This window comes from Leucoraja erinacea, chromosome 6, assembly GCF_028641065.1.
Source record: "Leucoraja erinacea ecotype New England chromosome 6, Leri_hhj_1, whole genome shotgun sequence".
In the NCBI taxonomy this organism is placed as follows: domain Eukaryota; kingdom Metazoa; phylum Chordata; class Chondrichthyes; order Rajiformes; family Rajidae; genus Leucoraja; species Leucoraja erinaceus.
Window position 1 is genome coordinate 26,030,936 of NC_073382.1, and position 25,410 is coordinate 26,056,345.

Consider the following 25,410-nt stretch of genomic DNA (forward strand, 5'->3'; position numbering starts at 1 on the left):
CTTCTAGATTCAAGGCTGTCCAATGGAGATCTCAACACCTGAGGTCTCCGCTCTTGGTTACATTCTATCTTTTGGAATTTCAATGCTATTCCTAAATCTAGCACAATCATTCGAGAAACTATTGCTGCTAATCATGAGTGTGCATTGCTACGATATGAGTATTATGTAATTTGTATATATTTATCCATGAGCTACATCTTATTATTTTCTATTGATTCCAAGGGAAAGTAATTATCTACAAAATATCAGTGTCCCCCATACCAGCACTAATGTCTCAAAAGATTTACTTAGCTGCTGGCAGTAATTTTACTAACTGAGATTTGTTGCTGGACTTTGATAAGGAGGATGAATAACCCACCACAAATATTTATACCACATGCTCAAGAGTCAAGAGTGTTTTATTGTCATATGTCCCGGATAGAGCAATTCCATTTCTTACTCGTTACACTTGCTACACCTTGCCATCGTAAATAATATTGAAAGAGACTAAAGAAGTTATTAGTTCATTTAGAAATGTATAATTTTGGTGCATTTATATATTGTAATTAAGTCTTTTGAAAGGCTTGCTTAAATTTAGCTTATCTTTGAATGACAGTCATGATGAAGTTTTATCAGCTCATTTTGTGGCCAAGGTCTGAAGAAGGGTTTTGGCCCGAAACATTGCCTATTTCCTTCGCTCCATAGATGCTGCTGCACCCGCTGAGTTTCTCCAACATTTTTGTGTACCTTTGGATTCACTTTGTTCCATTCTCTTTCTACCATTCCCCCCTGGAATGCCCAACATGGTGACAAATGAAGCCACATCTTCTCACTAGGAAAATATCATTCATAATTGTTGTGTTTATATAATCCTACATTTTAATCCTAATTTGCTTCAGATTCTATTTCTCTGATAAATGCTATGTACACTGCCCTCTTTTGGTAACCTGACAATTTTGCACTGTGTTCAGTCTTACCTCAATAGTTCACATCTGTTGGGATCATTTTCATTGTAGAAAACCTTCATTAAAATCCTGCTAAGATGTAGTGGAAGCCAACAGAGGGCAAAAACAAGCACTAGGCAGAACACTGTCTTTGCCACCTCCCGTCTCTGCAAGTGAATGATCAGAATGTTATTCAATTGATCACTGAAGGAGAGGCAAGATACGTCTTCAAAGACACTTTGATGATAACATACATTGAGAGATACAACTCTTAGGTGAATGCAGTTGAATAAACTCCTTCAACTTCAGTTATACAATGGCAAGCATTCAATATTTACCTTGCATTCTTCTATTGGTGTAAGGAATTTAGCAAAATGTGTTTTTCATGGATTTCTAAACATGGGTTTTTTTGAAAAATCATGTGTAGAATTCTGTTAACTGGTCATATCAAGTAAGTGATGTAGTCGTGCACAAATCATTATCAGACACCTCTGGGCACTCTGCTACTGGAAGGTGAGTTTTGTAAAAATACAATGAAAATGTACTTGAATGTTTTAGATGTTTTTTTTAAAAAGGAAGTCATGCAAATGTATGGTAATGCAGAAATGTAAAAAGGACAAGGCACAGAAAAAAAAACAGAGATCTTAAGATACACAAGATAAAACAGCTGAAGAGCTGGTCCTGGTACAATCTATGTACTTCTGTGGTTTGAGATTCTGTTAGATCAGATATAAATGATGGCGATTTGCGATGCACCCAATAGTCTACTTCATTCTGTCTAAACAGCCTACACTTTGTTGGGTGATAATCAACTAAACCATAGGACATAGATTAAATTGGCAAATTCCATCTGATCTTGATTTAGGTGGAACATTTCTTGGCAAAGTAGTTGTGTGTTCGTGAACATTCTTCTGCACTGCGATATTTAGGTTTATGCTGATAGGAACAGAATTAAATTCTGCACCATTTTAACAAAATAGAATGTGTGCTTCCCTTTGAAGTGCAAATAAATATTGGGAACAGTATTAGGAAACCTGTTGGTAATGTTCAATGCAATTGGATTAATATCTGTAAGTGAACTGAGATCTAAAAATAAAGCTTTGGAGGTTGTGAGAGATAATTGATTATTACCACTTATGTTTTCAAGTACAGACTCCATGTTATTCAATATTAGATTCCAGTGTAGCCGAATGGTCTGATAAAACAGTTTGACTGTAACAGGATTAAATTGCTTCCATTGTTTGCACAAAAGGGAGCTAATGTATGCTTGTTTACATGACAGTGGTAATCAACTTGTAAACATTATGTTCTTAAAAAGTTGTATTTCTCTTACAAAAGTACTCAATGCTTAACATTTCTAATTCACCAAATATATGTTTTTCTCTAATACTGATTTAACATAGGTTTCATAGCTTTCAGCTTTGATTTCAACAGTCTTTGTCCACCCTCATTTTAACTGTCTAACTGGGAATAGCATTATGTAAAGAAGAACCATTGATCTGAATTTTCCCAAATGCATCGCTTACTGTTTGCTTTTCCTAATCCCATGAACTAATGTTCGTGAATCCAAAATGCTTACCTCAATGGCCCGGATGGCGCTAAAGCCAAATAGAGTTGGCAGGGCCTTGAATAATAAAAACAACCCACATGGATGAACTGCAAAAGGCCACATCCTGAAAACTCATTTGGTAACCCTTTTCAGCTGAAAAAGCCCATTGCCAGCTTAGGTAGTTGTCAAGTTTCCTCAATTTAATGACCATTAAAAGTTCTATAAATTATTTTGTTTTACTGTTATTAAGATCGTTAAAATATTAAATCGAATCAAAATTAAATAAATGAAAGCTTCTCTTTGTTACCGACAGTTTTGTAGAGCTCATTTCAATGAATTTTACACTTGATTCATGCACACGGAGCCCAGCAGCTAAAGTCTACAGTGTGTGCTGGGGAACAAGCTGGGAGCCTGTGCGTATACATGGGCACATATGTGAAGAAATAGCTATAGGTCTATATGGATGTGCCACCTCCAGTTTAAATTCAATTTGGAATATTTTGGAGGACCAAGAAACCAAGAACCAAGAACCAAATGTAGAAACAGCCCAGCCAGGGGGTTATAGATTAGATCAGCACAAGTGTAATACTCAACCATTAATTTGTGCTGACTCTTTCACAGATATTCCAGTCAGTCCCACTTCCCACAACTTTCTTCCAAGTAGCCACAATTGTTTTCTCCTCAAGTACTTATCCAATTCCCCTTTTAAAGTTGCTGTAGAATCTGCATTTACCACTATTTCAGATCTTCTGTCCTTAATATATTGGGACAAGCTTCAACGCCTGTGAAAGCGCAGGACTTTTTAAGAGTTGGCATAAATACAAACTGTCTCCTATTTCACATAGACCTGTCTCCATCCTCAGTGCTCAGATGGGAAATTATTCCTTCTCCTCATTCCCAGCTTTGCCCCAGGACATTAATCTTGGCTCCTGCTACCACCACCCGAGGGAACAGAAACACCAATAATAGTTGCAAGTTCTCATTATTCATGTTCTCGGATCATGAATTCATGTCCAGAGATCAAAAGCAGCAAACAGGAAGTAGAAGTATCACTAAGAAGAAAGCAAAAAGAGAAGTGCCAAGAGAGATGCCCAGGAGAGCAGGGAATGGAAGGTGTTGGTGGAGGGAGAAAAACAGAGAATTGACCACTGAAAAAAGGCGAGCGGAAGAAAGAGACAAGGTGCGAGAGATTGAAGCCAGATGAAAAAGATATTGAGAGAAAGAGAGAAAGCAGGGGTACAGAAAGGGATACTGTGAGAGGCAGAGTGATAGATATAAGCAGAGACAAGAAAGATAAAAAGAGAGCAAGAGGGAGAAAAGGCAAGAGGAAGAAAGACAGACTAGGTGGACGGTGTGGATGGAGAGAATGGATTGAATGAATGGTGTTGGTGGAGGGAGTGGATGATGCTGATGGAGGGTGAGGATAATGATATTAGTGGAGTTATGATGTTGATGGAAGGTGAGGATAATGATATTGGTGGAGTGGATGATGTTGATGGAGGGAATTCATGGTGATGGCGGGAACAATGTGGCAATGGAGAGTGAGTAGTTGTCAGGAAGAAGTCTATGCCTTCATAGAAGAGGGTTAAGAAAGAAAATGGAGGAAATTAACTTAAAACATGCTGCTAATCAGACTTTGTATTTATGTTAACTTCTTGATCTTGCAGGCAGCATCTTGTCATAATCTCAACTCTTGGCTGGACGAAGATACATTTTTCATGACATTTCAAGGCTAATATTTGTTATTTTGAAGTGTTGTGCCATGTGTATTTTAGCTGAGGAAAATATTACATTAATCTCATAGAAAGGCTTTAATTAATACCAGCCATGGTTCTTGGTTAAACTGTGAAACAGTGATGTTGAATTGCAAAAATATGATTTCAAATTAAGGAGCTTACCTGTTTCAGGTGATCATTCAGAGCAATCTGCATCCCACTTTTCTTCCGTAACATCTCGCAAGTCATTAAAGAGTAAAACAATGCTGTGCATGCTAGAGGCATGCAGAAATAAAAGGCAAACAGCCACCAATCTTTTGCTACCTTGTAGAACTGTAAGTAGAAACATGAAAAAACAAACCAAATTAGGCCAATCATGGATGTTGAAAGTGCTACTCTTCCATTCTAACTCGGCATGGTAAAAGCAACATTCACCCACTATGTGGGACTTTTAAGCTTATCTCTTCAAACCTTCACTGCCATCTTTCGCCATCTCAAAAACATATAATGAGAAATTAAATATGTTAAAGCTTAAATCAAAATTCTTTGAATGGGTCTACTTGTAGCAATGTGCCAGAGATTTATGTTTTATCTCCTGCAAAATTAAAAATCGGAAATCCAACCAGCAGCACCATAATGTGTAGGAAACAAAACTACAGTTGCTGGATTATATGGAGGATGGACACAAAATATTGGAGTAACTCAGCATCTCTGGAGAAAAAGAACAGGCGACGTTTCGGGTCAGAACCCAGCAGCACTATAAATTCAAGATAGACACAAAAAGCTGGCAGCATCTGTCCCTTGGGTCCCGACCAGAAATGTCACTCATTCCTTCTCTCCAGAGATGCTGCCTCTCCTGCTGTTACTCCAACATTTTGTGTCTACCTTACTATAAATTATTTTTCTGGGAATTGTCATGGCATTACTGGACATAGGGTGAAATTCTTAAATGGTGTGGCAAAATTTTGCATGTGAAGCTAAAGCAACTCACAGGAAATTCTCCAACACCTATAATTGGAGGGGTGAATTTTACATTAATTGACTGAGAATTACTATGTCTCTTAATGATTTTGTCAGATTATACATGTTTTCAATGAATAAAAGACTTTCTCTGGAAGATATCAGATAAAATGACGCATTTTTGCCTGCACTGATGAAAATTTAAAACTATGATGGATGAGTATATTGGTTGTGCATTTTTCACCAGTGTCTGTCTACATCTTAGACATCGGAAATACATACAATGTCTACACAGGCCCCATGGAAAACTTTCAAATGTTGATTGACTCTGTTCTTTGATTTAATGGACTGTATTTTTAAGTTCTCTACAATGATCTACAAACCAAAACATTTTTACCTGCGCGGTCAATCTGATCTGATTAGAAAATCTTATCTATTAATATGTCTGATTCTACAATATAGTAAAAAGGATGGAGCTACATACCTGCATAAACTTAGTTTTCTGTGTGGGATGAAGCATGCAGACACTGTACGCTTCTCCTCGATAATTCATGTTTACCAGATCAAAGGCTATGGATTCAGGAACTGCCAAAATTATCGACACTACCCAGATGAGTATAATTTCAATAACAGTCCACATGGGAACTCTGATCCCTTGAATACGACTCCAAGACGCCACCGCTCGATACCTGAATGTGAAACACCACGTTAAATACGGTACCTTTTGACAGCAAGCTGCAAGCAAGTAACATGTCATAAATTACCTGTCTATGCTGAGTGCACAGAGACTGAGAACAGTGATGCCAACTGATGCTTTCTGCATAAAAGGCAGCAGTTTACATACTTCCACCCCAAAAGGCCAATCTTCAGCGTGGAGCTGGAAGAAAAAAAGTACAATGGTTTTTGGTGAGGTTGGTAATTTGAATAATGCAACATCAACACAGATATCAAGTTCTAAGTGCTAAGTGTTACTAATTTACCAGAATGTTTTATATTCAATAATCGATGCAATGCATTCAACCCTTTCAGCTGCCTGTTCCCCCTTTTCCAATTTCCTTTCCTATTTACATCCCCTTATTTCTTCTTTTCCAAATGAAACGAAGTGGGTCACGCTCTGCTTTTGAAAACCGTCTTACAGTAACTGAGCTCTGAATGGAACATTAGGACGGTGTCAGTGGTCGCAAGTGACTGGAATATTCTTCACAACCTCACAAGTTGGATGTGGTTGACACTTGCATGTTGCCCAGTGGAGTCACTGGTGAATCATTGAGACAAGTAGTTCAGGTGACCTCTGCTCTTTCCCAGATTTCCCCCTCAGGGACAGAGCAATGCTTTTCTGAACTTTCACTGGCACGAATCTTCTCCAACCTTTTACCATGATAACAGCATGGCCAATTCAACATAAATAGACGTCTCCGTACAACAGCTTAACCTTGAAAGACAACCAAAGAGTTTCAAATCATCACCTCAGATTGTTAACATTCCATCAGGGGCGCCGCACGGTTGGCAGCCCCGCCAACAGTCTGTCTGTTTTTCCGTTTAAAAAAAAAAATGCTTTAGTACGTTTTAAAGTGTGTAAATGTTCTTTGGTTTGTTTCCGTACACCGTGCTGGCCATCTTTAACCTTCCTGTTCATCGCGGGTATCACCTTGGCTTTGCACCATGTAAATTTCAGACAGCGCCTTTGCGGTGTGTGTATGTGTGTGTGTTTTCCGCGCTGACGGTCGTTACAGCTCGCAGTTTTTCAGGCTAGTGCCCCTGAGCTTGAAGGTCGCAGACAGTTTGCTGAAAAGTCGCGTAAGTGGGACAGGCCCTTAATAACTCTTCCGCATAACTGAACACCTTGCGAGAAGACTGACACAAAAACCTGGAGGAACTCAATGGGTCAGACAGCATCTCTGGAGAAAAGGAAGACACCTTTTCCTTTTCTCCAGAGATGCTGCCTGACCTGCTGAGTTACTCCAACCTTTTGTGTCTGTCTTCGGTTTAAACCTGCATCTGCAGTTCCTCCCCACACTTCTTGAGAGAACACTGATGCTTGGTACAACTATTTTTAATATATTCTGAAGAAGGGTCTCGACCCAAAACGTCACCCATACCTTCTCTCCAGAAATGCTGCCTGTCCCGCTGAGTTACTCCAGCATTTTGCGTCTACCTTTGATTTAAACCAGCATCTGCAGTTCTTCCCTACACATTTTATATATGTAATGAGTATTCTTTCATCTATTGCATGAAGCTTTGCTATGATTTGCAGGAGATTTAGTCACACAAGTAAATTTTATTTTTTTTATTGTTAACACACCAGACAGAGGCATTGGATTCTACTAATTGTAACAGCTTTATGCATTGTGATTTACTGTTGAGGGCTGTTGAGAAATAAATGCAGATTTGAAAAAAGTATTCAAAGCATCTTTATAGCCTGCTCATCGGATTCTCCGGTTGGGAGAAGTGGAGTACATGCCTGAAAAGTGTACTCAGTGGTTAGCTCAAAGACCATCTATGCTCAGAGCAGTCAAAGATCCAATATAATGACCAGGAAAAGTACACTCAAACAATGTAGTATTCCTACAGACACCTAGAAGAACCTACGCTATCCAGGGTGACGTGGATTCAAAATTGAGACACAAGGAACTTAAGCACAAGGATGCTTAATTCTTGAGCAAAACACAAAGTGCTGGAGGATGTCGTGGGTCAGGCGACATCTGAAGGAGGGCATAGAGAGGCAACGTTTGGGTCAAAATTGGCTTGGTGGAACGGGTCAGAGGGTAGTAATGGAGTGTTATTTTTCCGATTGGAAGTCTGTAGCCTGTGGGTAAGCAACTGATATATGTGGTGTTGTTTGCCAGCTATATTAACCATTTGGATGTCAATACAATTAACATGGTTAGTAAAATTTCAGATTACATCTAAATTAGCTGTATACTGGGCAGTGTAGTGTGCTATCTAAGTTTTAAAAGGATCTTGATCAACTAGGGAAGTGGACCAAAGAACGGTAATTAAAATTTAACTCTGCACAAGTGATGCATTTTGCAAATGCCAAGCCAGAGCATTAGGGGTACAGATATGTCATGCTACAGCATTGGTGAGTCCACATTCGGATATAGTGGTGACATTTTAAATATATTTACACAGGTGCATGGACAGGCATGGTTTAGAGCGATGCAGGACAAGCACAGGCAAATGGAGCTACTAGCCCTGTTGTATATCCTATACAGCATGGACGGGTTGGGCCATAAGTTCTGTCTTCCTGCTGTATGACTCTATAACCCTGTCCACAGATGCTTAATGCTGGTGCTGTCTTTGCAGAGAGTCATCAGAGCCCACACAATCGAGCCATTATCTCTTGAGTGGACATGTAGACACTGACAAATATCTACAATTCCCACATTGGGCTTGTCTTGTACACTGCTACCAAACATATAATGATTTTGTCACATCTCTTTTCCCCATGTTAAGATGTTCCTTTTTTTTCTAGTAGGGACATTGAATAACATTAAGGATGATGACGACAAAATTAACAAGAAGCATGAATAGTCTATGAGAACATGCCTGGGACAAATTAAAGAGTACAATTTCGACAATCTGGCTTTCCTTGCTCTGGCTGCCTATCCCTTAAATTTTATTAATGACTTACATATCAATAAAATTGCATAGAAAAAGAAAACCCTGCGAGAAAGCCAGAAAAAAGGGTAAATCAAAGCCAATTAGACTACTCAGTGGAAGAAGGACTTTAAGTTGTAATCAGTGTTTGTGGTCTATACACATGATGTATGCTGTATATTTGCAGCAAAAAGTTCAAAGCAGTATCTTATTATTTAGGCCATAAAATCTGTGCCATAAATAGGAGAAAGTCATCAGGCTCTCTCGTTCATTTAATCTAGCAAATTGCCTTCCACAGTAAATTCCATCTGTTATCCATTGATTCTCTTATTCTTCAATCAACAATCTCATCTGCCAATAGATGTTTTCGTGATTGTAAATGCTTATAATACAACAAATATGGATTGAATTACTTATATATTAACTTACCAAAAAAGAGGAATTCACATTCATGTAAGAATTTAGGATATCCCACAGTATTTTTTTAAAGAAAATAACAGTTATGTTTAAATTCAGTCAATGCCATATGGCCATATGTGAAATATTGACTACACTCAGCCAAGTTCCGTAGATGGAAATAAAATGACAAGCAATTTCAGTTAAGGAAGCAACATTGGTCTAGTTGAAGAACATTTTTTTTGCCACCATATCTTGCATTTCTATTCTTAGCTGACAGGTGAGACAGTTTATTTTTCCACTGACGTCAAGCTCAAATATTACAGCCAACTACATAAGTTATATCAACCTGTTTATTGTTAGATAGCCTAAGAAAAACCTAACCATTTCCTGCCTCAACCACAGTCTTTCTAATCAGTAGTTATTAATTGTTTAAATGTAAGTTATTGCTCCGAGAGGATATAACTAAATTGCAAGTTTATAAAAATTGTGCACCTCACCATGCTCTCATTGTTTTGTCCCAGTTATCAGTGCCAATTGCAGCACCTCACTCAAATCCTTGCACACTCATGCTTTCCGTCATTGACCAAGCCGGCACCATTTGTTCTTATTTTCCATTCATTTTAAATTGTGAAGAGAATTATCTAATTTGCTTTGCAAGCCCACAGTAAGAACTCGCACACAGGGCATGCAAACAATACTGGTGCTTTTCCAAGTGGGGAGTTAATCAGATAATGTATGGATGGAAAGATTCCAGATGTGTATAATCTTTGTCACAGAACAGCTTGCAGCAGTTTAGCGCACTTTGATGAAGTACAAACTATCATGGATGTCTTGGAAGACATTGTAAAATGGAAGTTAAACAGTCCATGCAATAAAATAAAATAATGCAGATGTTAGAATTCTGCAAAATAAACATAAAATGCTGACAGATCTCTGTAGGTCAGGAAACATCTGTGGAGGGGAAAGCTAGGTAATGGCTCTGGTTCATGAGTTTGATCAGATCAGAACAGAACAGAACAGAACAGCTGCTAAATTCTGATCAAGGGTCATCAACCTGAAATCTTAATCCAATTTTACTTCTAATATGTGCAGCCTGACCCGCTGAACATTTGCATGTTTCTCTCTTTTAAAATGAGAGCAAAGTTGACACTTTTATGAAAGATGCAACATTTTCTTCTTAGATATTATTGCCCATCAATTAAAATGATGTATTTGTTTTTTTCTGTTTGAGTGAATCGTGGTATGCAGGCTCAGTGACGACATCTTTTTTATAGAACCCCTGACAAATTTCCTCTAATCTTCCATGCAAAGGAATTGCACTCATTAATTTGGTGACCACATAATGAACCCAGCTGTTAACCATGTTGTAAATCCAGCTGTAGCCAAGTAGCTAGCTGTAGTCTAAAGAAGGGTCTTGACCCGAACCTTCGCCCATTTCTTCTATCCAGAGATGCTGCCCACCCCGCTGAGTTACTGCAGCACTTTGTGTCTATCTTGTAGATATGGATTCACAAATTGGAGTCGTCAATGAGGACTACAGTTGGACAAATCTATTCCAAAGATTATATTTCTCGAGAACTCTTCAGTGTTTTTTTCCATTACCTTTATTAAGAACCATACATGACAAATTTATTTTAAGTGCTTGAATTTAAATTCTCCAGGTACAATTGTGGGTTTCAAACTTATTCCACTGCATCAATGGGTGTTAATCCAGTAGTTTAACCGGATTGCTACTATATCCCCAAATCCCATTCGATTTTCATTTCCTTTCAGTTTTTCCATAGGAGTTGGAAGCAATATCATAGAAACTCTTGCAATACACCCAGAATTAGCAACTCTCAAGTGATATCTCATAGCCCCAATGAGTCCCTGAGAGGATTAAAATGCGGGTGTTTAGTAATATCCAATTATTCGGACTCACAAATTCTATAATAAAGAGCATGTGAAATCGTATTAAACATTAGGCCACCCTTACCAGCTCTATACCAAAGCTCCCCAACAACCTGCTCAACTTCACTACCTTGCAAATTCAGTAAATATTGTATCAGAAAAGTGCAATGAAGACTTGTCTTATTGACCTTCCCTGGCAGACATTTGTGCACTGTGTACAAACAAACCTCTATGGGATTTTAGGCATACCACACTTATAAGCAGAGATAACTAGGAATTTAATAATGTGTTGTGAGTATTTGAACCGTGCTCAATCGGGGAAGGTAGTGCATCCGTGGATAACGAGGGAAATCAGAGATAGTAGCAAAACAAAAGATGAAGCATACAAATTAGCCAGAAAAAAGCAGCCCACCAGAGGACTGGGAGAAATTCAGAGTCCAGCAGAGGAGGGCAAAGGGCTTAATTAGGAAAGGAAAAACAGATTATGAAAGAAAACTGACAGGGAACATAATAATTGACTGCAAAAGCTTTTATAGCTATGTGAAGAGAAAAAAAGATTAGTTAAAACAAATGTGGGTCCCTTGCAGTCAGACACAGGTTAATTGATCATGGGGTACAAGGACATGGCAGACCAATTGAATAACTACTTTGGTTCTGTCTTCACTAAGGAAGACATAAATAATTTGCTGGAAATAGCAGGGGACCGGGGATCAAATGAGATAGAGGAGCTGAGTGAAATCCAGGTTAATCAGGAAGTAGTGTTAGGTAAATTGAATGTATTAAAGGCCAATAAATCCCCAGGGCCAGATAGGCTGCATCCCAGAGTGCTTAAGGAAGTAGCCCCAGAAATAGTGGATGCATTAGTGATAAGTTTTCAAAACTCTTTAGATTCTGGAGTAGTTCCTGAGGATTGGAGGATAGCTAATGTAACCCCGCTTTTAAAAAAGGGAGGGAGAGAGAAAACAGGGAATTACAGACCAGTTAGTCTAACATCGGTAGTGAGGAAAATGCTAGAGTCAGTTATTAAAGATATGATAGTAGCACATTTGGAAAATGGTGAAATCATTGGACAAAGTCGGCATGGATTTATGAAAGGTAAATCATGTTTGACGAATCTTATAGAATTTTTTGAGGATGTAACTAGTAGAGTGGATAAGGGAGAACCAGTGGAAGTGTTATATCTGGACTTTCAGAAGGCTTTTGACAAGGTCCCACATAACTTAAAGCACACGTTATTGGGGGTTCAGTATTGATGTGGATAGAGAACTAGCTGGCAGACAGGAAGCAAAGAGTAGGAGTAAACGGGTCCTTTTCAGAATGGCAGGCTGTGACTAGTGGGGTACCGCAAGGCTCAGTGCTGGGACCCCAGCTATTTACAATATATATTAATGATTTGGACGAGGGAATTGAATGCAACATCTCCAAGTTTGCGGATGACACGAACCTGGGGGCAGTGTTAGCTGTGAGGAGGATGCTAGGAGGCTACAAGGTGACTTGGATAGGTTGGATGAGTGGGCAAATGCATGGCAGATGCAGTATAATGTGGATAAATGTGCGGTTATGTACTTTGGTGGCAAGAACAGGAAAGTAGACTATTATCTGAATGGTGGCCGATTAGGAAAAGTGGAGATGCAACGAGGCCTGGGTGTCATGGTACACCAGTCATTGAAAGTAGGCATGCAGGTGCGGCAGGCAGTGAAGAAAGCGAATGGTATGTTAGCATTCATAGCAAAAGGATTTGAGTATAGGAGCAGGGAGGTTCTACTGCAGTTGTACAGGGCCTTGGTGAGACCACACCTGCAGTTTTGCATACAGTTATGGTCTCCTAATCTGAGGAAAGACATTCTTGCCATAGAGGGAGTACAGAGAGGGTTCACCAGACTGATTCCTGGGATGGCAGGACTTTTATATGAAGAAAGACTGGATAGACTCGACGTACTCGCTAGAGTTTAGAAGATTGAGGGGCGTTCTTATAGAAACTTATAAAATTCTTAAGGGGTTGGACAGGCTAGATGCTGGAAGATTGTTCGCAATGTTGGGAAACTCCAGAACAAGCGGTCACAGTTTAAGGATAAGGGGGAAATCTTTTAGGACCGAGATGAGGAAAACATTTTTCACAAAGAGAGTGGTGAATGTCCGGAATTCTCTGCCACAGAAAGTAGTTGAGGCCAGTTCATTGGCTATATTTAAGAGGGAGTTAGATGTGGCCCTTGCGGCTAAGGGGATCAGGGGGTATGGAGAGAAGGGAGGTACAGGATACTGAGTTGGATGATCAGCCATGATCATATTGAATGGTGGTGCTGGCTCGAAGGGCCGAATGGCCTACTCCTTTACCTATTTTCTATGTTTCTATGTCTATGTTTCAATCATTCTCTATAGCTGAATGGAAATGGTTGATGGTGGTGAGAGAGAAGGAAGAATTACAGTTTCGAATCCAGGACTGGAAAACTGTTATGAAACAACAGCTGATGACAGATTCAGATATTTCAATAAACATTACCTATTTATTTACCTGCATAAATTATTAATTTTAAAATTAAAATGAATTCAATGAAGGAAACATCTTCCATAACCATAAGACGAAAGTGTTGAGCAATTTAACCATGCTCCCATCTTGCTGGGTAATCAATCTAACAATATAGAAAGGATGTTACACAGAAAAGCTGGAGAAACTCAGCGGGTGCAGCAGCATCTATGGAGCGAAGGAAATAGGCAACGTTTCGGGCCGAAACCCTTCTTCAGACTTAGAAAGGATAATGCATGTTCAGACTGGACCATTGGATACTAGATAATTAAAAAGCTTTAACAAAGTATTCATGTTCTTACACTTTGTAACTTTGGTGTTATTGGCATCGTTCATAAATTGTAAATCACATAATTGCTGCAAACCAAGCTACGGGCAAACACATATTACTTAGATGCTAGCTATAATTCCAAGTTGTTTTGGTGTATGCAATGAAAGGAATAATTGATTTAAAATACTAAGATAATAGCAATTCTATTATTCTTATAGTGGCATTATTGTTATTTGTATCATTTCAATTTTGTAGGTATGTCATTGTTCACATTATTTTATATTTCAACACAGCAAGTCATGCATTACTAATATAAACCCTTGATTTTCTTGAGCAGTGCTGGCAGCTCTATGTGGGATGTAGTGTTGCAAATTCCTCATGTATCTGATCAAATATTTAGACCTTCCAAGCAAGTCATCTTGCATTCAGAAGATCCAAAGTCCTATACATACATACACACATACATACATACAAGATGAGTTGAGGGTAGTGTTTTTACACAGAGTATGGTGGGTGTCTAGACTGTGTTGTCAGGGGTGGTGGTGGAGGCAGATACAAGTGGCATGTAAGAGGCTTTTAGATATGCGCAAAAATATGTTGGCAATACAGGGGTATGGATCATGTGTAAGCAGTTGAGATAAGTTTATCTTGGCATCATGTTCAACCTGGACATTGTGGGCTGAAGGGCCTGTTCCTGTGCAGTACTTTCTATGTTTTTATGGTCTATAAATTACCCTATGTGCATAGATGACACAAATGTGGAGGAGAGTTGATGGGAACTGGAGATCAATAAATTGGGTTCGGGTAGGATTAGCATAAGTATGATGGAGTGTTGGGAAGCAGTAAATTTGGTGCAGACTTGGTGCAAAATAGCTAATGTCTCGTTTAAATTGTTCAAGGGTTAAGACAATTAATCAACTTCCTATATTGCATTGAACTGAAGATTTGCCCTGGAGTTTTAGAGTTTTTGTCTGAACTCATTCGATTAAATCAGAAAAAAGCACACATAATGCTTTTACACTAATTCACTTGGTATGAGTAGGTTTCTGACCCAATTCATGCTACTCAGGCAGCAGTTGCGTTAAACAATCTATTATTCAATCTGCCTTTCAATCTTAGCACATATCAACCATGGTATGCTTGGTGTGTGGTGCATGTACTACAGTTCTTTAGGTAAAACGGGAAGCCATAAATATGCCCCTATTGATTAAAATCAGTATTCACTACTGTCTGGAGAACAATCCATTGTTAGAAATTCAATGATGTTACCTGATTTTTGGAAGATACAATATATTTCCTTTGTCATCTAATTTCTCAATTTCCTGTCCATTTCATAAATCATTTGTGTGGATCACCTCACATTTTTTTTAATATATTCATGGTGTTAAACATGGACATCATCAGAGAAGAAAATTGAACAAGCTTGTCTCAGACCTACAGAAAAAGCTATCAGAATATGTAATGAAAGAGACAGACATTATGGAGAATCTTAAAGAAGACAGAAACAAGTCAGCCAGCGTCTTCCTCTGGGCACCTGCAGGTAAGAAGATAAAGTGGATGTTTATCAAGTAATGAAATTCAGATAGAATCTCTGACTTTCAAGACCATATTTAAAACTGATTGTGCTTACATTTCAACGTGTTATATAATGAGCAGATAGGTACCTAAGCAGATGGGCAATGCTAATAGCACTGATGCTTCTTTTCCATGTCCACCCATGCCCTTTACCACAACAATTATCTCCAGATCCTTGAATTCAACTCTTGTTATCTCTTGATCATCAAGTTTCTTTTTAACCACAACAACTGACTTTACAAATGGTTTCCACATGCTTTTTAAATCCACTTTCAACCCCAGATGTTTGCTTTCTATGCAGTACTCTCCACTACTTAGATATTTGGGTGCTCTTAATGGAGTTCCTTTATTTCACCATTATCTTTAGACAAAAATAGAAGCAACTAAAGATTTGTGATGGTGATGACAAGGACTTAAGCTCCCTTGTACTCTTCAAACACAATACTACCTTTGTACGGTATAGACACCATTCTGACCTCTCCTCTCATATCCAGCAACAGTAAATTAATGATGTACCCTTCTCTGAATCCGTCTCTTCACATGTTTTTGTTCTACCCTGACTTTGCAACCCATATCTATCAAGATTATTCATTTTGCAATGTTGTCTTTAGCTAGGCCTATAAATGGCAGAAGCCATCTTCTTTCCATTTTCACTTCCAGTCTTGATTATTTTTCCCGCAGCCTTCAGCATATCCCATCTCTCTAACCCTACTTAAAGTGTTTTAAAATCCCATGACGGGCTCACCCCTACCTCCAACTATTTCATAACTTTTATCTGACTGCATACCATGTATTGGAATGTTCTCATAAAACCGTCCATTTCTTCCTCATGCCCTTTTCTCTTTACTGTCTCTGTAAAACAGATTTGTGGAAGGGTCATTGACCTAAAACATTACTCCCTACAGATGCTGCCCCAGTATTTTCTACTTTTATCTCTCGAATACAGAGCCGTTTGAGCAAGCTTGTTCTCATCCCTTCAGGGTTGGTTGTATTCTTTACATATATGGGAACCTTCTGTATTTCCCTGCATTGAATAACATATAAATAAGTGTTAATTGTGATGATGCAGTATACTTTAATACTGCATTCTATCCAAAAATAACATTATAAAAAAGCAGCATGGTATTTGACTCATTAAGGAGTTTTGAAATGTTATTCACTAATTAAAAAACACTGAATTGTGTGATGTGGGAGAAAAAAGTCACGGAAAGAATGAAGTAGGGAAGCTGCAAATTCCATATTATTAGGCTTTTGCTGCAATGTGCCAGATCACACTATCAGCTCCCTGGTTAGGGGTATTCTAACCACTTTCTCAGCTACTCCCCTTTATTGCCTCCTGCTTACCCATTCCCAGACCTCAGACTCATCTACCTGTACTGTACCTAATGCGGAGCCGTACAGTAGTGCAAATGGAAGAGCCGCAGCCTCATAGCTCCAGCAACGCGGGTTCAATTGCAAACATTGTGAAGAAATTGTACTTTCTCCCCAAAGGATTCCCTACCTTTTCATCCCACATCCCAAAGACACATGGGCTGGTATGTTAATTAACCACTATAAATTCCCTCTCATACAGCAGGATACTGGAGTTTGATGGGAATGTGGAGGAATAGGTTGCAGGTAAAATTTGAGAAGGAAACGGATTGATCTGTGAGCCAGCATAGACTTAAACGGCCAATGGTCTCTTCTATGTCTTTAGGAATTATGAAACAAGTAACACATTCCTGGCTTGAAGGAATAAACAGCAATGTGTATTACCACGGTCAAATACTCCACGTATGTCACATAACAGTAGGATTAAAGCATTTTGAACAAATGTAAAAATTGTTTATGCAGCCCAAGATGGGTTTTTTTTTTCTCTCCCATGACTCCAGACTTCTGTAAATAAATGTAATTAAATTAATAAAAGTCAATATTACTTTGGAGATATTTTGTCTGTTTTTCCTTTAACTCAGTTGCAGTTGTGTTAAAAAATCATCCAGGATTTTAATAGTCAGGTCTTACTGAACAAATCTAATGTCGGAATAGTAAGTATACTATTTGTGAAGATTTCAAAGTAGCGTGGCAGAGATGAATCCTGTGAAGATAAGCTTCCAAATGATGTCGTAAAGCAGAGTGAAATAACCAAGTAGAAAAATGTGGCTCAGTGGAATTTATTTCTCTTCCAAACCAAGGTGTAGTGTGCTTAACCTGCACGTTGTGGATCCTTGAATGTGTACAGATTCAGCTGGCAAGGAATTTATACAATTGTAAAAATAAATACTTTGCACGCCTTATCTTGCCACCAGGCTTTATGGCAAGATAAGTAGCTGTTGATTATAAGACTGAAAGTGAAAGAAAAATTGTTAAAATGACCGTCCATCCTTGGTGATTAGCAATATGAACAACAAGGGTTTTATTGATTTTTATTGATTGGATCAGGAACTGCAATGGTTATCATGATGTTGATGGATATATTATACTTTCCTACTTTTGGTGAAATGCACAGGCAGGGGTTGAAAGCACTGCTCTCCATCCACCACAAATAATGATTAACCATGTTAAAGGCCCATGCCTGTGTTTAAAGGGATGGATCATATCTAATACCACCCATCTCATGATATTGTCTCCACACATGCATTATTCCCTCAGCTGCATTGATATTTTGCAGCCACACAGCTGTCAACAACTGTAGTCAAGAGTGTTTATTTGTCAAATGTACGGAACAGTAAAATTCTTTCTTGTAGTAGCTTAACAGGCCCAGGTACGCAACCTATACAGATGATTAATATCTTCAAAATATATTCAATAAATTAATTACCTTAGCTATTCTTGAACCTGGTGGTCATGGTTTTCAGGCTCCTGTACCTTCTTCCTGGTAGCAGGAGTGAAATGAGCGCATGGGCAGGATGGTGTAAAACCGTACTTCCACAAACATCCTTTAAATTGAGCTGGGTGTGTGTGGTGGCCAGGCATCTGATGAGCCACCTTCTGCAGCACCCGCTCAACCACTGGGAATATCAGACAATGTGCAAAGGATGCGTGCAAAAGTGCAATATAATAAGGCTTAAAATAATGGGGCAGCCGTACTAAATCTAACAGCCACTTCAGTGATGAAAGGCAAAAAGATAATACATGTCATGGGTTCACTAAAAGATACTGGATATGAATGTGTAAAGATTCAGCTGGTAAAGAATTTATACAAACATTATGTGTAGGAAAAAACTGTAGATGCTGGTTTAACTTATACAAATATTGGTTTGGTCCACCAAGTCCATACCAATCAACAACTACCCATTATTGTTAATCCTACATTCATTTAATTATCCATGTATTCTATCGACTGCCTCCAGATTCTACCACTCACCTGCATAACAACAACTGCCATGATTTGGGGATGTGGCAGCAAACTAGAACACATGGAGGAAACCCACAGTGTCACATGGAGAACGTGTAAATTCCCGCAAATGGTACCTCAGGTCAGGATTGAACCCGGATCTCTGGTGCTGTGAGCCAATAGCTCTATCGTTGAGCTAATATGCCGCCCTAATGTACTTGTTAGAATAAAACCGACAACCTATGGTTAAATGATATAATGCTAATTAGAGGAAAGACATTCTTGCCATAGAGGGAGTACAGAGAAGGTTCACCAGACTGATTCCTGGGATGTCAGGACTTTCATATGAAGAAAGACTGGTAACCTCAGCTTGTACTCGCTAGAATTTAGAAGATTGAGGGGGGATCTTATAGAAACTTACAAATTTCTTAAGGGGTTGGACAGGTTAGATGCAGGAAGATTGTTCCAGATGTTGGGGAAGTCCAGAACAAGGGGTCACAGTTTAAGGATAAGAGGGAAGTCTTTTAGGACCGAGATGAGGAAAACATTTTTCACACAGAGAGTGGTGAATCTCTGGAATTCTCTGCCACGGAATGTAGTTGCGGCCAGTTCATTGGCTATATTTAAGAGGGAGTTAGATATGGCCCTTGTGGCTAAAGGGATCAGGGGGTATGGAGAGAAGGCAGGTACAGGATACTGAGTTGGATGATCAGCCATGATCATATTGAATGAAGGTGCAGGCTCGAAGGGCCGAATGGCCTACTCCTGCACCTATTTTCCATGTTTCTATGTTTCTCTGCTGAAAAAACAGGGATTTGTTGTTTTTGAAGTATAAACTTTTCATTTTTTTTGGTACAACAATGAACAATTAGGCCTCGTTGAAACCTCCATGAAGAAAGCATGGACTGATTATTTATCCTACCGTAACGTACAGTGTTAATACTCATCTCCATTATTTGAGACTAATGAAATAAAAGAAAAATAATTTAAGCAAAACAAAAAGCAAAATATGTATAAATGTCAAAAGATCTGAAGTGTTTGTTAACCCATATAATTTGCAAAGCTGCATTATTTACAACGTCTTTCTGCTGCATTAGTGTAGATATGTTTATCATCCACAAAGCTGAACAAACATTTTTAATACTAGTGATCAAGACATCTTGAAAAGAGTGATGTTAGAACATCTATTGAAAGTGACATTTCCTGCTAACCCTCAGGGCATAAGCACCACCAACACATGTAAACTTAAACATGTATTACTCAAATATGTTCATAATCGAAAATAAAAATGCAATAATTTTAAATACGTTACAATATTTAAGATTAAATAGCTTCTTAATCTCAAGAAAAAAGTGCCTGATCTGTATACACACACACACACATATATATATATAAAGATGGAATCAGTAAAGTGGAAGCATGGAAGGGTTTGGACAGCAATCTACCTCTATGCACAAAGGAAATATTAGGGGTGAATATAAGGGAAGATGGGGTGGCAGAGAGGTATACAGTGGAGTTGCTACCTTACAACGCCAGTGAATTTGAATGTTCTTCCCGTGGCCGCATTGGTTTTCTCTGGATGCTCCGGTTTCCTCCCACATTTCAAAGACATGCAGGTTTGTAGGTTAACTGGCTTTTGTAAATTATCCCTAGAGTGTGGGATAGAACTAGTGTAAGCATGATTGCTGGTCAGTGTGGACTCGATGGGCTGAAGGGTCTGTTTCCACACTGCATCTCTAAATTAAACTAAACTAAATCATTAGTGCTAAACCAATGGTTGAGGATTGACCATCAATTCTGCTCACTTTTACTCAGTCCCATTGTAGCCATCTGAACCAAATGTCAGAAAATGGTATCAATAGTGGAAATGGAAATTGTTATTTGGCACAGCAACTGAAGTCAAATTACTCCACACTTTTTCCTTTCCATTCATGGTGTATGAAAAACAGATTCTGATAATTAATTAAACTTTTGCTTTATTGGCTGTCAAGTCTGATTCCATTTCATACAGAAATAAGCATTCTTCTGCTCCAGCTTAAAATTAAAACTGAAATGGGTTGGATTGTCATTGAGTTTATAGTATGTAGGTAAGATGCATTACTCATTGACAGTGCAGCGTGCACTTCCTCTGACTCCTTACACAATACATTGGCTGCTTGCCTGGAAATGTGGTATTGCTTGGATCAATTGGGATTTTCTCAATTTTTATCTAACTGTTTCAAATAAAAAATTACATGTGTCACAGCCGGATACTGATATCAGCTAAGGTCGTTTATGAGAAACACCAGAGGTCATTAATTTTGGAAACTGAGACATGGTTACAGGGGAAGCAAGGATAATGGGAAGTGAATGGGGAAATTATATTAAGGCCAAAATTCAATTAGCCATGTTTTTATTAAATGGTGCAGCAGGTTTCATGGGCTGATTGGTCTGCTTTTTTAAAAAGTTTATTTTAGTTTTTATTTAGTTTTTAATGTCCTAGGTCACATTTAAAGTACTCTCATATCAGTTTTCTTGATTAAAAGTTACATATATCAAGGAACTGCAGAAGCTGATTTACAAAAAAAAAACACAAAGTGATGGAACAGCTCAGCGGTTCAAGCAGCATCTCTGGGGGACATGGATAGACGATGTTTTGGATTGGGATTCTGCAGACTTGAATCTGAAGAAGGGTCTCGACCCGAATCGTCAACCAATCCTTCTCTCCAGAGATGCTGCTGTCTCGCTGAGTTACTCCAGGTTTTGTGTATATCTTCGGTTTAAAACAGCATCTGCAGTTCCTTCCTTCCCAAAATACAAGGGGATTGTCTTATTTTCTAACAGAGAAGAAACCAGAATGCGAATTCAGTTAGATATGTAAAGTCGTCGTTTACCAACATATATTTAAACTTGTTTTTGATTGGCCATTTGCTGAAGACGGAAGGTGACTATTTGGGTCCCGACCCGAAACGCCACCTATCCGTGTTATCTGGAGATTATATAGCTGACCCGCTGAGTTACTCCAGCACTGTATATTCCGTGATGTGATTGAACGAGGGAAACAACTCTTCGTAAAGAATCCGATTGAAAGACTGGAACATATGCAACTCGTGGGCAGAATAAGAATTCGGTGTCAATAAAACTTTAGAAAGAGAAATAGAAAGCGGGAAAGGAGGAGTAGATAAAATAAGTAATAAAACAGACATAACGGAAAAATTAAAAAGAAAACATGAATAGTACGTTTTCAAATGTCTGAAATCTTATATCTGCGGGATACTTGTGATAGTTCATTTTGAGTGCCAGAAATAGCTCGGCAATAATAGAAACATAGAAATTAGGTGCAGGAGTAGGCCATTCGGCCCTTCGAGCCTGCACCGCCATTCAATATGATCATGGCTGATCATCCAACTCAGTACCCGTACCTGCCTTCTCTCCATACCCCCTGATCCCCTTAGCCACAGGGGCCACACATATATCAACACATATATCGCCTCATTAACTGGATACCTGGACTGGAATTGACATTAATTTTCTCTGAAAATACACAAGAAATGCTGGAGTAACTCAGCGGGACAGGCAGCATTGCTGGAGAGAAGGAATGGATGACGGTTCGGGTTTCGAGATGCTGCCTGGCACGCTGAGTTTACTCCATCATACTGTGCCTATCTTCGGTGTAAACCAGCATCTGCAGTTCCTTCCTAACTTCCCTATTAATTTTCTCTGACCTATTTCGGTTCATCCAATATTCAAACTAGAGAAAAGAAGTATCATTGCATGAAATGTATATCAACTGTGAGCCAGCAGTGAAGTGCGTCTTCACAAGCGCTAATAAATCAGACAGCAGATTTTATGGAAGATAGTGGACGCGCATCTGCCCACTTTCACCGCTTATATACAAAACAGCAGCACAGGACATCAAGCTCGCCGCAACAAAGAGCAAAATCTTAACCCATTTGCAACGATCTGGAGAATTATTTGTTTTTAAACTGAGGAAATCGTGTAAATTTCATTTCAGTAGACGCCGTGTGGGAGGAACGGGAAATATTTTAAACTTTATGCACGACTTGGTCTGGAGTTACACGCCGACCATCTAAACGACGGGCTTCCGACGAACTCTTGTTCTTGCTTTAATATGCTGAAAGCAAGTTAGCCCGGATTGCAAGCTCATTCAACCCCGGTTTGTTGGTACGTAAAACAGTAGCCCGAACATGTGTGAATCAATTTAGCTTCGTTAGAAGTGGGTTTTTTTTATGCGAGCCACGAGAGACCGCAGATTCTGGGATCTGGAGCAAAGACATGAAACTATGGGGGAATTCTGCGGGTCAGACAGCATCCGTGGAGGGAAATGCCGACAGGCGACATTTCGGGACTGGAGAAGGGTCCCCACACGACCTATGATTCAAACAAAATAGCTCTGAACGATTCGGTAGTGAAGCTGACACAGTGAGAGGAACGTTTTATAAATGTTGTTATAAAACATGATACCCGTTCCTGACTGCAATCCCCCCCCCCCCCGTCCCCGTCCCCCCGTCCCGATACCACTCATCTGTTTGTGCCCAGCTGGACTGGGACAGAAGCTGAATGAGCAGCCTCCGTTGTCCTGCTCCCTTACCTTGTACACCGTGATGGGGATATCAATGACAATGTGGAGCAAGTCCCCCAGAGCCAGGCTGGCTATCAGGATGTTAGGTCCGTTCCTCATGTACTTGTTTTTGTAAATGATTCTCAGCAACGTGGAGTTGCCGATGATCCCGATCACGAAGACCATACAGGAGACGATGGTGTTGATGTACTTGAAGGTGTCCTTGATCTCTGGTGGCCGCTTGCACATCGGACGCAGCCTGCCCCGGGTCCCGTTCACATTCTGGATGCTTGCGTTGAGGGTGTCCTGGTTGAAGTTTACGTCTCCCCACAGGGGAGTGGGTGAGATCTCGTCTCCATCTGTGGCTCCCACCTTTGTCCCATGTTGAGGCACGGTCTGGACTTCTTGGCCCCGAACGGCGCGGATGCAGGTCTCCCCGAGGGTCAGGACCAACAGTCCGACGAGAGCTGCACAATGGACCATCCTCACTCTGACGGCCAGTCCCAATAACTGGGGACTCGGAGAGGTTCTCACTGAGAAATTATAACGGAGAGGAGGAGCTAGGAAGGAGAGCAGAAAACATAGGATTACACCGCAGTTAACATCCAACCAATTCCACTTGCTTGCTTCAAGCGCCGCGGGGCTTCCATTTATCACCACTTCCCACTGGTCTCTCACTCAAAAGTTCAGTCCGTTTCTGATAAGGATCGACCGGGATATACTGGAGGAAATTATCGCCCCATTACAGTCACCTCGCAGGCAATATAAGTGGCAAGAGTGGATACTGATAGCCAATTATGTGTTAATGAGAACGTTGGTTAATATTTGACAGAATAAACGTTTTATCCTTTACCACCGACCTTTCCGCCTAAATTTCAACGCGTTGTTTCATCTGCTGTGTTCAATTCTCGGCTGAATCCCCGTTTTTCCTCTAATTCTCTAAATTATTCAACACCATGTTCCAGGATATTCACGCGGTTTATACTTACATAGATCTCCCCAATAAAGTTGCCTGGTTTATGTGTGTGTCCCTGTGTCAATGCTTGCAGTAGATTGGTGCTCGGAAGTCGCACACTATGTTTTGAATACTTTTTCTGTCTCAGTCCGGCTCTTGGTCTGAGCGAACGGGCGAAGCTTGCTCGGTTTAACTCTTGCGCGCTGAATCTCGCGGTCTTTATCACAGTCTCCATCAATCACAAAACAGCCCGCCTGCTGAGTCAGCCCAGCATCATCCGCTCTCGGATCCCAGTCAGCGAGCGGCATCCTCCCTAACCCTTTTCCCGCTAGGCTTTCGGAAGGGAGACCCAGGCTTGGCGAGCGAAGCATGTTTCCAACGCCAGCTCCCTCGCCCATGCACGGCTAACAAGGGCAAGCGCTTCAAATTCGGTGATCCGGCTGCCTGATGGAAGTAGTCTTGTGGTGCGGACCAGGAGTTGGCATCAAGTGCGGGTTGTGGCTGGGAATCGCACAGTGTCTGTGTGGACACGCAGTGTAATTTGCTAATACTGCAAGAGTAGTCCAAATTAAAATCAAAGTAGTTAAATAGCACATTGTGCTCATCAGCAAAATGTATCGATTAACGTTTATATCCGATTGGCAAATAAATAGTTTGGCTTGGAGTGTTTGGGGAAAAAGAGAGGGGGGAAATGCAACTGATGGGAGTGTTCTGCTATGAGCCACAATATGTTCGGTGGGCCTCAAAGACTTGTTTCTGCACATAAGAGAGTCTATTCTTATGGCTTTAAGCTAAAACCTATTTCCAAGTAGCCTTAATATTGACGAATAAATTCACACCCTAACCGTAGCTCCCATTTCTTCTTTGGCAAGCTATGTAGACAATATGATAGCACTGCGCCTATTACCTTTCTCCCACTCAAAAGTCCCCAAAACTCAAAATTAGCCGCTGCTTGTTAAATCCATACCCATGTTTCTGAAATCACCACTTCGCCCTTCAAACTGCAGCCTTCCACTGATCTCTTTAGTTCACTGGCAGCACATCTTTCTTCAAAAGACAATAAATATTTCAAGAGTGTCTGCAATATCCCCTCTTTTGATTTGTAGGAAAGAACTCCAGATGTTGGTTTAAATCAAAGGTAGACACAAAAAGCTGGAGTAACTCAACGGGACAGG

At 39.8% G+C, this 25,410-nt stretch overlaps 1 protein-coding gene across 2 annotated transcripts in view; it reads right to left on the minus strand.

Annotated features, from left to right (window-relative positions):
• Positions 1–24,547, minus strand: part of LOC129697975 (endothelin receptor type B-like) — a 31,483-nt gene extending 6,936 nt beyond the window's left edge. The window contains exons 1-6 of one of the 2 annotated variants that reach the window (XM_055636777.1): positions 24,270–24,547; positions 23,311–23,840; positions 5,912–6,024; positions 5,632–5,836; positions 4,371–4,520; positions 957–1,090 (exon numbers count right to left, since the gene is read on the minus strand). In XM_055636777.1, coding sequence (XP_055492752.1) covers positions 957–1,090; positions 4,371–4,520; positions 5,632–5,836; positions 5,912–6,024; positions 23,311–23,763 — 1,055 coding nt within the window. In that variant the 5' untranslated portion in view covers positions 23,764–23,840; positions 24,270–24,547. Of the gene's footprint in view, positions 1–956; positions 1,091–4,370; positions 4,521–5,631; positions 5,837–5,911; positions 6,025–23,310; positions 24,208–24,269 lie in introns of those variants that run through there. The other variant, XM_055636778.1, reaches the window with a different exon arrangement.
• Between the last annotated feature and the right edge of the window lie 863 nt (positions 24,548–25,410).